The 16,082-nt window shown below is 37.8% G+C and overlaps 1 protein-coding gene across 2 annotated transcripts in view; it reads right to left on the bottom strand.

Moving 5' to 3' along the window:
- Positions 1–16,082, bottom strand: part of FBLN1 (fibulin 1) — an 83,078-nt gene that overhangs the window by 14,215 nt on the left and 52,781 nt on the right. Inside the window, exons 15-16 of one of the 2 annotated variants that reach the window (XM_072334596.1) lie at positions 10,255–10,397; positions 8,185–8,316 (exon numbers count right to left, since the gene is read on the bottom strand). In XM_072334596.1, the coding sequence (XP_072190697.1) occupies positions 8,185–8,316; positions 10,255–10,397 (275 nt within the window). Of the gene's footprint in view, positions 1–8,184; positions 8,317–10,254; positions 10,398–15,245; positions 15,698–16,082 lie in introns of those variants that run through there. The other variant, XM_072334605.1, reaches the window with a different exon arrangement.

Here is a 16,082-nt window from a genome sequence, read left to right as displayed (position 1 = left end):
TGTGACTATTAGCAACACCTACTGCTCACATATCTAACGTACACAGTGTCTCTTGAACAGAGTGATCACTGATGAGCCACGTAAAGATGAGGTTCTCATTTAAAATCTGGCCGAATAATTGTGCCTAACACTCTACAGGTGCTCATGATCTCTGAAATTCTCACTTATGGTGTAGGTCTTCCTTTAGTTTAGCTTAAACTTTTCATCTGCTTCTTTTTTTGCCTTTCATTTTATCTCTGAAGAAAGAAAAATGAAGAAAGAAATTACAGTAAAAGAGTTGCATTTACCTAAGAAAACAGGATCTTTCTGATTACCCTTCTTCAACAGATTAGAAATTTGGGAATCAATTTGTTATAGATTGTATCCTTCAACTACTCAACAAAGTTGAGTTTCATTAATGTTTGGGCTTCTCTAGAAAGCCGTGATTGTTGAAATGCAACAAATAAAGATGCAATAAAGAGGCCTCATGGTATTAATATATTTTTGGCCAGAAACAAATGGTAAATGTTTGCAAAGCTATTATCTGTCGTGTTGGATCACATGGAGCATTGGTATTATGAAAGAATTAAAAACAACCTTTGATTTTACTGAGGTTTGGCTAGTTTACAAATACTATGATCTTTATTAAGGATACCAAGTAACTTCAGAGAGATGTGCTCTTAACTTGGTTTGGCAGACTCAGAGTGCTTTTAGATCTCTGGTTTGCCTTCCAGCCAAAACTTGCAATGGCTTTTAATGTTGACAATGCTGTGAAATCACTCACGCCTAAAATGCAATAACTGTACTTGAGGTAGTCTCATTAAAAAATAGTTTCCACCATAAATATTTTAATCCTTCCTATTCCTCCTTGGAGAATGCATCACACTTTGTGTAGTATAAGAATCTTATGTATTACAAAAACAGGTGGAAAAACATCAAGGCTGAATTGAAAATCAGACTTTGAGATCATTCAAAATTACATATATCAGCTTCCTGATACTTTATTTCCACAGACCTTTTTACTCCAGGTTTAATGCCCACCACAGTAATACCTAAGTGCTTAACATGTGTGTACTTAGTCCATTTAGGGAGAGTGGCTGAGTTTACTTTACCTTATCCCATTATTCAGTTTCAGCCAAGTTTTGATACAGTAGTATAACAATGACACCTGGGCAATTAATTTTTGTAACCCTAATCATTTCTTGGCAAAGAGACACCTTATGGTACACAGCATGCTATAGAGCTCTGTGATTCAGTCTATCAAGGAAGAAAAAGTACCTAATCCTGAGGATTTTCCATGAAAGCCTTTAGATAGCTGCTCAGTCATCATGTAGAGGCAATAGCTCTGCTGGCATTATTTGCAGGACTTTTGATGAAAGAAGATTTCTGAATGTTAATGTGGATTAATCCCTGACTAATTCACAAAATAAGGCTGAAATAAGGGCTCACCATGACATCTGACCCCCTTAAAAACAAAAGTGTTCTTTTTATATACACCATGCATTTTTGCATAATATAGGGGAAGATTTATGATATACTTTGGGTTTCGTATCTTCTGTCTCCAGCTTTTATAGGGTGTAGGAACTACTGCAAGAATGCGATTCCTACTATGAACACAAACTCAGGAGCAGCAGCTGAAGTAGCTTAATGCTTTATACAAATATTTCACACTTGGAGATCCTCAGAAAAGCGTGTTTTCCAGTACTCTTTAAACTAGGTCAGAACAAGAGGAACTCTATAGTACGTTTCTTGGTGTACTGGATTACAAATTTGGCTTTATGCACTCATTCATATAATATTTCTGCCCAGAGTTTGAAATTAATACCAAAAAATGCACATTATGCAATGTGAGCCAACAACCTTCAGCAGTCCCATTAGCTCTTCTCTGACTCAGTCACTTTTTCTCTCCCAAGCTGGCAGGGTCTATGCATCAAGCAGCAGCTCACAATACTTTGTCAGAGTTGATGTATTATTTATTTGTCTGCTGGTTTATGAAAACTGAAATCAAAGGAGGTCTGGATTAATGCTTTTGTAATACATTACATCTTCCTACCCAAGGGATGAGATGAATATTGATCATGGAAAAGTGGGATTAACCAGATTTCTTGCAATGTGCTAGAGCAAAATCTGGCACTAGGAAAGTCATTTTGTTCCAGCACGAGACTTATTCTCACAAGAAAAGAACTTTCAGCATTTCTCAGATGTGAAATGAAAATTCACCTCCTGCTAGAGGTGCATATTTGCTTCCAGAAGAGCTCTGCAGCCTACCATTTCTATCTGGAGGGGAGGGAGGGTTTTGAGAGATCTGACTACAGCACAGTGCAGTCAGCAGCATCCCAGAAGGGCAGGTTCAGGCAATAAATCTAGGATCCCATTTACCAAATGGCTTCTGGGCACCCAAGTTGCAAATGTGTAGCTACTAATTTTGAGAGGGCAAGCTGGCACAGAAAAAAGCTCCCAAGATATTCTCTGCAGAGGGGCGCCTATTGTGAAAGGGGCAAGCCTGGCTACAACTAGAACAAAGATACTGAAAGGGCTTGTGTCTTTTTTAATGTAAGGCTGCAAGAGCCTGTCTAAAAACCTGCTGAATTATGTCACTGCTCTGTGTGCTATTTGTGAATGACTGGACAGCATCGTTTTTGTATTGCCAGACAGCATTGTCATTTCATGCTAATGACATTATAGTCATGACAAAAGTTGGCTATTGTTGCTTACTTTCCAGTAAGAGTATCCACAAGAGAAGATAACGTATGTGCTGAAATCCTTGCCCCTGCAAACACTGGATCTCTCCTGGATACTCCAGCTCTGCCTTCTCCTGGGCTCCATTTCAGCACAGCAAAGTAGCTGTAGGTGAGTTGCTACTTTCAGCATTAATTCCTTGCCAGAAAGCCCAAATCAGTCCAAGGATCTCATTATGCTAAACAGTGTACAAAGGCACAGTAAGAGCCAGCCAGCTTCTGGCTGAAAGGTAAAGAGATCAGAGAAACAGTACAGAAGCAGAGAGAAATGTGAAGACACTTGCCTGGCACTTCAGAGTGGGTCCCCTGACAAAGGTCAGAATACGTCTTTAGTAGCCCAGTGACTCTGAATTTAACAAGCCACATGAACATGCACATGCTGACAGTGAAAACACTTTGCTGTATCTGGGAATAGACAAATTGCTAGTAAAATACTGAAGTGTCTGTGCTAAGGGCACAAAGGTTTGCCCAAAACAAAAAATAAATGTTCATTTTCCTACTCCCACACCCAACCAGTATGGGATCCTGCAAGCGCAGTTACATTAGCCATGTATTTTGGTTTACCTTTAGCTCATTTTTAAAATGTTTCTGTTCTGACTCTGGAATAAACTAAAGGATCATGGTATTATAGTAAAAATTAGACTACCAATAAATCCAGCATTGTAACACCAATAGTTAAGACACTCTCTGTAATGGTTCAACAGTAACATAAGAAAGATCCTGGAAAGGGGACAGAGTTGGCGGTGGGACCCTGAAATCATTGCCACTTGCTATTTGGTGGCAAAAGAAGAAGTTAAAGGACAGGAACTATGATAAATTAAACTTTCTCAAATAATTGCTTTAAGTAAACAATAAAACAAATCCTAGATCTCATTGCAAGCTGAAAAACACATTCAGTAGCGCAGTGTATAAATGATACCTCTAGTAACAGCATGATTTGAAAACTATGAATGCATGTATACACCAATCGCAATGGAGGGTAGTAGTGCATATCTGTAAAATTATAAGCAACTGATGATATCAGCACATTCAAGCACCAGCACAACACCCCTGGGAAGCTCTCCTAATTGTACTGGCTCTGGATTTTACTAAGAATAGTATCATTCTGCTTAACAAGCAAAAAAATATAGACTTGTGTTGCCATCAAATGTGGTGGGGAAGATTTCATCCTACCAATAGTAATCTTAGTTGTATTAAGAAATTTTAAAACTTTCCTGATGCTTACCAGACTACAAGGTGGTATTACAGTCACCTAAGGAAATGAATGCATAGCTGAGGGCAAAAATGTTTTATAGTATCTGATAATACCTTAGGCCTTAATAGGACATTTTTGTACAGGTTGAAAATGCATTCTTCATTTTTCACTGACAGCTGGTTAAAGGAGGAATGCAGTGAGAAGTCTATAAAAGCTTTAAAAAAAAAAACACACAACAGAACTAGATAGGTCTGTGCTTCTTTGTTTCTCCCACCCATGTTAATAAGCGATGTGCAGTTGTTAACTTCAAATTGATCATTTGGATCCAGTGGCCCCTTGGCCTGTAACTACACCAGGCAACAGAGTTTAGTACTTTCAGTACAAGGAAAGAAAGGAGAAAGGAGTTTGGCATTCTAATACAACTGGGTAGAAATATTGGAGGTAACTGTGCTGGCTTTCATTCCCTCTGTTCCATTGGAAGATACTTTTCTGTAGGGCGAAATTGCTAGTTGCTGTAGTCAGTGCTTACTTCTTTCGGCTCCTCCGTATCTTCTATTGCAGGTCATTGACTCCTGTTTGATATATTTTCTTTCTTTCACTTTGCAATAGTGTCCCTGCCTCTTTCATCTGGTGGTGACTCCTCCTACAACTCTTTTGGGAAAGCTTGTACTTTCTTCTAACCTAAATCCTTCCTTTCTTTCTCCTACTTTTCCTTCCTCACAACCTGCTCCTACACTGTCCCATCTCCTCCTATGACCTCAGCTACCATTTCTCCATCAGCAAATCCCAAACCAGACTGATCAGTCATTCTCCATCCAATCCTACATATTTCTCAGCTACTTTAACATCTTCTCTTTGATGTCCCAGTGTCAGCTTAATGGGATAATGACTAAAACTGATGATCTGACTCTTCAGGCCACGATTCTCTGTCAATGCCAAAGTCCTCGCTTTCCTTCTGAAAATCCATCTTTCACAGATCCTCCCTCTCTCTAAGCATTTTCCAAGAGAAATCTGCACGGTTTCATTATTTTAAATGTTACATTTTTAAGACCACATTGTTCCTTTCCATTCACACATACACAGTTTAGATACTCCTGTAGAGGCTTTCTATGTTTACCTTTGTAAAAAACTGAGAGCTGATGGTGATCTACTTTCTATTAGTAGATAAAATAGCTTTGATACTCTGATAATTTCTCCTGAAACATTACAACAGAATGGAACATGAACAGTAGTATTTTTACTCATGCATCTATGACATATTATCAGGGTACGCATATTCTTTCCTCTATATTTTAAGAAGCAAAGAAAAGTTTTAAAAGAGACTGAACAGATTCAAGTGGAATACGTCCATCAGTGGTCATTAAAAAGTTCAGATGTGCTCTCCCAAAAATCAGAAGCATATAAACTGATGATTAAAATAGTTGGGTCCTTATCTTTAGAGAAAAATTCCACTTGTTATAACATCAGATGCAGGATACTCAGCTAGTTTGGTGTTTGCTCTGCTAGAGTCTGTATGATAGATTCCCACAGTTTTTACGTTCTTTCAATTTAATGGGATAACCAAGAAGTCTTTTTTATACCACCTACACCTTTCCTCTTATATCATCATTATGCAAAATCTTCCCCTTTCTTTATAAATGGACTTAACACTGTTAATCCCTGAAGGGTGTCATCTTATTTCTCTAGAAAACTTCTACAGGAACACATAATATCCTGATTATTATTAGCAAGAAAAGTGATATTATAATGGAGACAGTAAAACTGCTGATGGCAGAATTATTTGCAATCCTAATTGCACACAGACAATATGCTGTCCTGAGCCCCTAGCCCTCCAGGGGCAGGACTTATTTTTCCTTTTCCAATTTTGCTGCAGGCTGTTTACTTTGCAGCTTCTATCCATTAATCTAGAAGTACTTCTACATAGAGGAATTAATTAAGATTCTTATGTACAAGAATTAATTAAGACGGTAGTAGGCATGTTTTATCATCTCCATGTTGCAGATGGGCAAACGGAGGTGATGAAATTGTTGCCCAATTCTTCAGTAGAGCTGGGAATTTATTTGGGCATTTAAACATGGTACGTAAAAACATCCCTTATCCCCTAACACTGTGAGGCATATATCCAGTTTACCAAGTAAAATACCATTGACATGCAGTCCTATTATTCAGAATGGAAACATTTCCCTCAGGCGAATGCCTTAGCCAGTCAACACATCCTTCTTTCTTATTTCAGACAGAAAGAAGCACATAGCACAAAAAGCAAACTACTGTAACCACTGTGGAATCTGATAACATTTATACTGTTTTAAAGAATCAACCCAACTCTTGAAATCTGTAATCTTATCATCCTGCTTTAACAGACTCTCCCTCTTTCTCAGCATTCACATGTATACCTCTGTTTGATAAAGAAAGAAATATAAACCTAATGACTTATTTTATCTACAGTTCATAATACCTTCATACAGCTGACACTGTACTATCACGCTTCTGAAATGCAACAGTGCCACCTTCAGATCATGCTGAATATGGCTTATCACAAAATTAATGGAAGAACAATGATTTTTCTCTCCATCCAGAGAAATCCTGCTAGAAGACCAGAAGTGTGTGTATAAAGCTGAGCAAAACCTGCACATTCACATGCTGAAGCACAGGTATTCACTGGGAACTGTCATTCTTTATTTTCATAAATAAGCATTAATAAGGTGTAATAAAATATTTTTAATAGAGCACAACTACTACCTAGGTTGCTCCACAAGTGATGCCTCCTATTTATTTCCATAGAAACTACAACAAATGCAAAGAGCACAGTAGCAGCACAATAGAAGAAATTCTCAGCTACAAAACACTATTTTTCAACACAGTCACCACCATTAATTATGTATTTTTGCCAGTGATGAGCAAGAGCCTGAATGCTGTGCTTGTAAAAATCTGCACCCACTGTCCCACTCACTACTGCTAAAATGTACCACCCACCACCTCACTGTGTTCACATTCTCTGTTTGGTCTTCATAAACGTTCACCAAATGTTAATGGATGCCAATGGGTCCCATTTTTTTCTACATGGTGGAATTCAGTGACACCTTCCATGTCAGATGCCATTTTTCCAGACTGCCCCTCTGCTGCCATCTATTGTATGGCAATAAAATGTAATGGAATATTGGGAATGTTCAAGCCCTCCTGCCTCTGCCATTGTGGGCCAACATAATAAAACTGGAGGCATTACCTTCAGAGCAGCCGTCATATATTCATTCTCTGAGCATGACAGTCACAGAATATTCCCCTACCACTACAGTAGCAATTCACATGGGGCTGAGAAACACAACTGGAACTGCTACTGCTCTGTGACTTCCACATCATTTGTCAGCTACAACTGGATATGTTGGGTCCCAGAGTGAGAGCCAAATCACAATAAACATTTTAAATATATTTCTGTATGTCTGTATGTATATATACCAGATATACCCAACAGATGATATGCTGGATACAGTCTACGTTCTATCCCCCTAAAGAGCCCTGCTCTGGAAGAAACCTTTCATAACATGCAATCCCATGTTGTCCTGCAGCCTCTCTCTCCTATGTGATAGGTTGCAGGTCTAGCACATGACCATACATACCAGTAAATCTACCCTCTGCCAAAATGAGGCTGTAAATCAAATGTCTATGATCCATTCTGGTTTTCAAATATATTGTAAACCATAGCATTTGACAGATCCCTTTTACCCTCAACAGAAAGCGACATTAATTTACACTTGAACTAGCCTGTTATTTAATATTAAAACAGGGAACAGATTCAGAAAATTCATTCCAGCAATAATAATTTGATTGGTATCCAAATAAAATAAAATAAAATAAAATAAAATAAAATAAATAAATAAATTTGATGCTATGCTGTTTAAACAAGAATGAAGAGTTAATTGAATTTACAGTCTCTCTGCTGATATATACTTTATATTTGGGTTGATGATAGTAGGCAAATCCTATAATTTTAAAGCTAAGTCATTTGCATTTGCAGTTAGAGTTAATTCTGGAAAAAATAAAAATAAATCTAAAATGCTTCAGAAATTAAGGTTTAGGACACTGGTATTGAGAATAATAAAAAAAAAATTAAAGGGTGATATGAGTAAAAATCAGTCATACTGGGCTGGAGAAAGAGAACATAAAATCAATGGAGCCTTGAGAATCGAGGTGTGAAAGAATCACTCAAATCTCTGACATTTTTCTACAATATTATTGAAATATGAAACTGTATTTTATGTAGAAATGTCTACTCACCCACTGTCATACCATCCATGTAACGCTTGATGATATCAAAGGATTCCCTTAAGTTGCCTTCTGTTATGTCAAATATGATGTCTGCCTGGTTGGCTGGATATGTAGGTGTAATGGCACGAAGGAAAATAATCTCTGCAAATAAAAGGCATCACAGAATATACTGAGAAGTAATGAAAATATCACTGAGAAACCCAACAGCATTTGATCCAAATTGACTTATTCTCAAAGCCAGTGGAAGACTAATATCCCTCTCTCTTTCCCCCTCATTTGTCTTTTAAAACAGAAAGAAGGAATTTCTGTGGGGAAGAGAACAACAGATGGATTTATTTTCTCCTCCTGCACCACCCAAGAAGCCCTGAAGCCAAAACACTGTTATGTTAGAGTCCAGAAAGACCACTCTTAGAAATCCATCAGACCTCTAGCATGTACGTAAAAAGGACAATGCTAAGGATCCACAAGATGGGGAGAGAAGAGGGACCAAACAGGTAGACTTTTGAACTCTCGTTACCCTAGGTAGTTACACAAAGTACCAACATTACAAATTGAAGAGTCTTTTTAAGAATTGGAGTAGGAATTTATAAATATATTCAAATAAACAATTTTTCAAGCCTTACTTGAGGGAGATAAATTTTTTGTTCACATTATTATCCTTGCTCTACAGATGATAAAACCAAAGCATAGATCTGTAAGAATTCACCCAAGGCCATTCAGTGAATTACACTTCAGGAATGCCTTCTGGCCTCTGAAATTACTCTCAGATTGCTAAGTCTCATCTCTTGTTATTAAATCATGATGGACTACTGAGCAAACTGCTTGGGAAGAGTCCTGGGCTAAATCCTTAGGTCTGCTGCCAGTACACCTGGTAAAATTCTACTCCGCGAAGCAGGGCCAACTAAGGCAGGTAGCATGCCCAGCACTCTTTAGAGCACACCTCTGCATCAAAGTTATGTGTGGCTAAATTGAACAGGGATTGGGATGTCTCTTGCCCTGCTCTCAGTCCCTACCTTGAAGGGACTGAGACTGACTGATAGATACATGAAGAATCAGCCTTGGCTTTCATTTTGGACAGTTTCCTGAAGAATCAAGGCTGAGACTCTGGGTGGATCAGAAATAGGAATTTAAAAATAATCTTCCTATTCTCCCTTCCCTTCTTCTCTCCCTGTATCTTCATTAAACAGTGAGTTGCCAAGTGGTTCATCCTACAAAGAAGCTGAGATGAGGGCAGTCATTCAACCTCTTGATGCAGAGGTAAATCCCAGTAAAGCTATCTGAAAGTGAATACAAATGGCAAGTAGCAAATGGCTGATTCTTTACATGTGAATTAAGCAAAGTGAGCATAATTCTTCTGGTACTTCAGGATGTCAAGGCTCCCAGGTACCAAGGAAAATGAAGAAACTGAAGGAATACCCTAGAGTGCATCACATGAGACTGAAAAACTCCCTTTAGATGATTGGACAGCTGTTTACTGGGATGTTTTTTGAAAATGTTAGCTTAAAAAGCTTTCTGGACAATCCTTCCCTTCCTTTATTTTATAGAAATTGCCCCCTTCATTTTATATTCAGAAAACTTACACTAATTTTTCAGAGGTCAGAGTCAGCAGATCACAGTACTAGATGTATAAATGCATACTCCGTTTTGCAATTTAGGGCCTACACAGAGATAAAGGCCATATCCTTGGAACAAGCCACTTGCCAATAGCTTGCAACAGGCTGTTAACAGACGCAAAAAGTATATGGAGTATCTACTTCCTACAGTAAAATCTGCAAGAGGGAAGAAAAAGCAATGGGGCACACTGCTATTATGTGAGTAAATGTGGTAAATGGGAATTCAGACTCAGTATTTCCTTAGACTGATAAGTTGTATGACTTAGAGCTCAGATTTACTTTTTTTGCCCCATAAAATTGAAACTCCTGGATATTGAAGGTTTTAATTAAATGAATAGTACACTATAATTTTGAACTGTGCAAACATTTAACTGCACTGGTAGTTAGTCTGGCTTTAGGCAAGGATTTCCGGTGGAGGTTTTATATGTTGTAGTCTATTAAATGGAGCAAGGAACAAACCACTTACCTTCAGGTCTTGTAAATTCTCTGAATGTGGGTAGTGAAATGACAGTGTGGGAAATTGTGTGGACTGGATCCAACACACAGTTGACATCATTTGGTCGACAAGACTTAATGCAACGGATAGTATCTGTCTTTTCAAGTCTGACACTAAGAGAAACAAAAGAGATACATATATATCCTGAAAATTAATTTCTTTATGTTTTGCAATCCAGGGAGCTAGAAACTAATGTAAGTACTTATTCCTCTCCTCAAAAATGCTGACAAAAGCAGATTAGCAGAATTGCCAGTCTGCAGGAAAACAAACAAACAAGCAAACAAACAAACAAAAAAACCACCAAAAACACAAAGGAAAGCAAAACAAAAACAAAGCAAAAATAAAAACGGAAAAAACAACCCTGGCTTGGCTAAGAGTTGCAGTCAAAATCACTTCAAACCCATTTCATCGAGTTAGGTGTGTAAAACCTGGGAGAACTGTAGGATAAAATACGAAGTAAAGTTGCTTTACAGCAGAACCAGCTCCTCAGATGCATTGTTTTGGCATGGCCTCACCAATTTCAGTAGACCTACAGTTATTTACACAAGTCTCTTTGTATTCAATTTGATATCAGTCATATAAAGCAGAAACAATTGTTCCCATTCTGGAAATCTGGCAGGATATCTCAGAAAGTTTCACTTTTTTTTTCTTTTTTTTTTCTTTTTCAATTTTTTGTGCTTTGAGAATCAGAAAAGCCTCTCTTCAGTCTTTTTCACACACAACCCTTTCCATCTAAACTGAGAAAACACAGAGGAATGGCAACTGGGGGAGGTAAAAGTTAACCATGTTATTCAAAACCTCCAAGATTGAAGTCTAGGTTTGGGGAAATGGTAAGGGTCATTCCATATTCCATCTCAACCAGCTGCTCACTCGGCCTTGAAAGTCTATTAAAAGTTAAATGACTTCTTCTCACCCTTGTCCACCAGAGTGAATTTAAAGTCACTTACAGTTCAAGAACTTCACACAATAGCTAGTCTGTGTTCATGAGAGATGAAAGGGCTGTGCTGGGACTTACAATGTGGCTAAGCCCCACAAATGATCTCAACTTTGACCTGCCCATTTCTTCATATTTCTAAGTAAAAGAAAGAAAGGACTGCAGTGTCAGAGTGAGGGAATTAAAAGATTAAAGAAAGAAAAATTCACGGAGTAAATGGGAAACAAAAATGGAAGCTTTAGTTTGTCAGATATCTCTAGAAACAAATGGTTCTTGCTCTGTTCAAAATGTGTTACCCATGCCCACACCCATAAGCCATCTTTTTAAAGCATTACAAGGGGCTTAATGGTTTTATTAATAATAATAGGAAATCATGTTTCAACAGATGTGAACTGGCATGTTCCAAGAGATGGCAATGAAGCTCAATTAATTTACATATACTGGCTTGTTGTTCTCATTCCATATTTTGAGAGTGAACCTGGAGAATGGAGATACAGTTCAGGAGAGATCCATTACTTCCTATCCTTATTCGGGTACAAAATTTCATGATTTCCTAAACATCAGTGAAGAGAACAAGGCTTTCTGCTGAAATGCCTCACGATGGCATTAATTCTCTGTATACAGATATAGTAATCTGACCTACAACAACAGATTGCACTCTTTTATTTTAAAACCTAGCTGCCAAATTAAGAAAGAATTTCTAGCAGGTAGATGACCTTTGCACATCTGCAATAAAGAAGAGCTAAATTGCACAGACTTCTTCTAGCAGTCTATTTCAAAATACATAAGAAATAGAACTGTGGTAAAATGTGCATCAGTAATGCGTATTTCCCTCTCCCTCTTTTTTGTCCTACTGTGTATATGGGAGTTTAGTGAATGTTGACACATATACAGACATATAAACAAACAGAGAATCTTTACTGTGCTGGGGTCATAACAGCCAAGTCAGGCTAGTTTTACTTCCAATAGCATGCTTAAGAATCCTGCAACATTTAACTGAGAGTACTCTTTGCTTTACATAACACATAAAGAATAACAGTGGGATCTTTTAAAGGTTTGAGGGGCACCATTAACCAACGGCTTGTGTAATTCATTTTAGGCTTTTACAACTAAAGAAGTACAAGTACAATACATACAGAATCCTACATTTTCAAAGCTATCGTTCGGTATGAGGATTTGTATGCAAAACCATTCTGGAGGGAGTGTATGAAGTTTTCAGTATCACACTACCTTTGCTCCTTTCTGGGAAGGATGTGTTACTCGCAACCTCAGCATGAACATTTGACATATGCAAATGTTTCTGAAATTCTTATCCAAAAAAAGTCATTACTTTGTTTACAATTAAGCCCTAAGTAATATACATGTTCATAATTCTACCTTCTGATTCACTGGAGTAAAGCCTTCTGACATGAACTAGGTACTCTATGTACCTAGGAAATGGAAGATCACAGTGACCACAAGTGATCTAGTTAGCTACTAACTAAAGGTAGTGCATAGATCCATCCAGCCTGTAATGACATACATGACAAGGTTTTGTGTCAGCTGTAATCTTTTCTCTCTTTTCAGAAAAAAGAAAATTTCCTTTTAGAAATTGCTCTACTTTTGTGTGTGTGTGCTCCATCCACACTGATGATGAACTTGAGTTTGTGCTTTCATTTTCTACTGCCTAAATTTCCCTTCTCTGATGTCCTTTCTTTTGCTGTCTCCTCTAAATGCTTCAGTTTATCCAGAATGCACTTGGTAACAATTTGCTCTTACAATGCTTTGACTGCACATATTTAGGAATCTTACTGAACAGTTTCTTTGTTCATTCCAAATTCTGAGTATTTACTACTAATGATGTGCTCTGCTTTCAAAACACTTCTTATTTTGGCCTTACACAGAATCTGATATTTTAGCTAGCTGAAGACTTCCTTTTTTGCCCACAACCTCCAACAGTGGGTACTGTGAATGAAAAAAAAAAAAAAAAAAAGTTTCTATATGCTGGGAACTTTCTTTATTCAAATCTTTCCTTGAAAAGATCTCTATCTTTCACAAATATAGTTTTTTTTTTCTTTCTTCTTGAGGTCTGGTGTCTTTTATTTTCATATTCTCTTCTGGATTCAGTGAGTAAGTTCTTTGGAACAGGAGCCCTGATTTCATTTTCATTTGGAAGGACCCATACACATAAGTTGTTCTAAACAGTTACATCTTCCTGGAAGTTCCAGCTGTGCTGCAGCATTAGTATATCTGACGATAGCAATCTCCATCTTCTTGAGTTAATCACTAAATGCAATGAAATGATAGAATATAGTAGAATTTTACAATACCGAGGACCACATTCTTACACTCTCTTCTTCTTCTGCAAAATAAATATAGATGAATGCTTGCAAAAACAAATGTTATTGTTGAATCTTTATCCTACTTAATTATGGCCTCATAATGAACTGGTAGCCAGGGGGCATTTCTATGCAAGCATCTTCTGGGGCAGCAAGAAACCCCATTAGCTCAAGTAGAATGGTCTTGTGCTTTCAGTATTTAATGTGGGGACTCTATCCCCACTGGAAACTTACGGAAGCTTAATATGTATGCATCAACAAACTCATTAAATATTTACATTCCTCACTGAACTTGAACTCCTGTCAGCCAGCTGGGATAAGCTTTAATGTAGGGAATATGTAATTGTTTGTCAGAGTGCTGTAATCACGTCCCAGTCTAGTCCTTGGCTTACAATGAGCCCAAGAGCCAAAAGATTGCAGCTAATCTTATGATCACTGCATGGTTTGGGTTGGGAGGGACCTCAAAGACCATCTAGTTCCAACTCTGGCCTGAGTAGGGTTGCCTACAACTAAATCAGGCACTAGATCAGGATCTCAATAGAGAGATCTATTATAGATCTCAAATGAAGAAATTCCTTGCGTTCAAGTGATAAAGATTTGTGAACATGATTTAGAAGGTTTCCAGTTTCTAACCTTGTACCTTGATGGATCTTTGTATTTATATAGGTAGATGTTTTCAGTATGTATTTTCACACTGATTATTCCTCATTCATCTGTCAACTGACTCTTCTGCCTGTGTAGAGAAACTGAGCCCAGGATGGTGTTAATGAACACTGATTTGTAGACCATGCGGGACAGAGCTTTTAATATGTATCAATACAAGGACTGAAGAGTAAAATAAGTCCTCTTCCAACTCAAAATACAGAAGAATTTCAAAGAAATTCCAGTTTTATTGCCTATACAGCTCTTGATAGCATAGAAGTAAGGCAAGAAACATTTGGTTATTAGAATTCTAGCTGGCTTTTGAGGGCTGCTGCTTTGACAGGTAAAATCTTTAAAGTTTCTAATTTACTGGCTTTGATTTGAATGTCAGAAAAAATAAAATGTTATGAGACTAATATCTTATTCAAATATCACTGTAGATAACTTCTCAGGGCATAGCTAGGAGTACATTGCTATTTTGCCATCATTTGATCATTAATTGTACAACCTCGATGGAAATTCTACAGAAAAGAGGATGAAAAAATGCCTAAAATAAATCTTCTTTTGTGGTGATTCTTTTTTATACCATCCTGACAAGGGAGAAGTGAGATTTGCACCTGGTGTGTATCAGCGCAGATGCACTAGCTAAAACAGAGAAATGAGAACTGGTGCAGCTTGAGAATCTGGCTCCATGCTTTCACAGCAACTTCTGTGCTGGGGAATCTCTGAGACGCCAAGGCCGTAAGTTATTTGATTTAAATATATATATATCCCACATGATGAAACTCCTAAAGATGTTTCAGCAGATTACGTATCTGTTTTTGTTTGTTTGTTTGTTTTTTGTAAAATGTAGACCTAAGCATATGTAGTTGTGTCCTTTCAGATGACACCAATTCCACTACTGAGTGGAATGTTCAGTATGTTCAGATTATTATTTCATGTACACTTATTGCTGCTTTTTATAATGAAGCTCAGTACACAGATTAATCTCTCAAAATTGGGATGTTCAGTGATGGGGGAAAGTGAAGAACTATAATGATCATGGTAAATAAAATGCAAGTGCAGCATGCAACAGATGAACTAAAACTTTATTAAAATTGGAGAGAAAAAAACAAGCTACTCTTAAGAGAAGAAATGTAGTCACTTATGCCTGTAAGATAGAGATCAAAGCTGTGCAGAGACAAAGACAAAAAGTTTGGCAATAAATGTGTTGACAGTTCCATGGCGGGTAAGTTGCATTTGAATTGTCAGAAGAAGGTCTCTGGGCTCTGTGATTTGTCGCTGCATTACCACAATGCCACTGTGGTTGTTCACTTTTTTTGTGGTGAAAAAACCCTCCTGGTTCCCGCTGATGATGGACAGCAGTATTTTATCCCCAGGGACAGCATTGGAAGGGCCCATGCGGAAAATGTCGGTGGGTACTTGAATGTTGGTAGGAAAAGAGAGGTGATAGTAGGTTATTCTCAGAGGCAGGCTCTGGCACTCCTTATTTTCATTACAAGGCAAGCGCTCACAGCGACTGCAAGAAAAGTGAGAACACAAGACAAGAGGAAGATTAGCGTACATTCAGCAAGCGTGATAGGAAAGCAAGGGCAGTGGGGGTGGGAAAAGATACGTTGCCTTGCATACTGTATCCATTCTTCAGCCTGGCAGCTCAGTTATACAGCAAATGGATGTTTATCAAATAAAGATGAACTTGACTGTAGTTAGTACTTTTGAAGGAAGGTTGCCATTTTCAGAAGTGTTGCTCTTTACACACACAGATGGACTGGGTCTGGCACATCAGACCATACTTTTTAAGGAGAACATCAGTTTTGTATTTTTTACCTTTAAGTTTTACTATCTTGTTGATTGGATATGCATTAAATAAAGGAGATGATCCTAGGTGTCTGGTGAATTGTCTG

The sequence above is a fragment of the Excalfactoria chinensis genome, chromosome 1 (genome assembly GCF_039878825.1).
Source record: "Excalfactoria chinensis isolate bCotChi1 chromosome 1, bCotChi1.hap2, whole genome shotgun sequence".
Classification (NCBI taxonomy): Eukaryota; Metazoa; Chordata; class Aves; order Galliformes; family Phasianidae; genus Excalfactoria; species Excalfactoria chinensis.
This window is presented reverse-complemented; position numbering and strand designations above follow the sequence as displayed.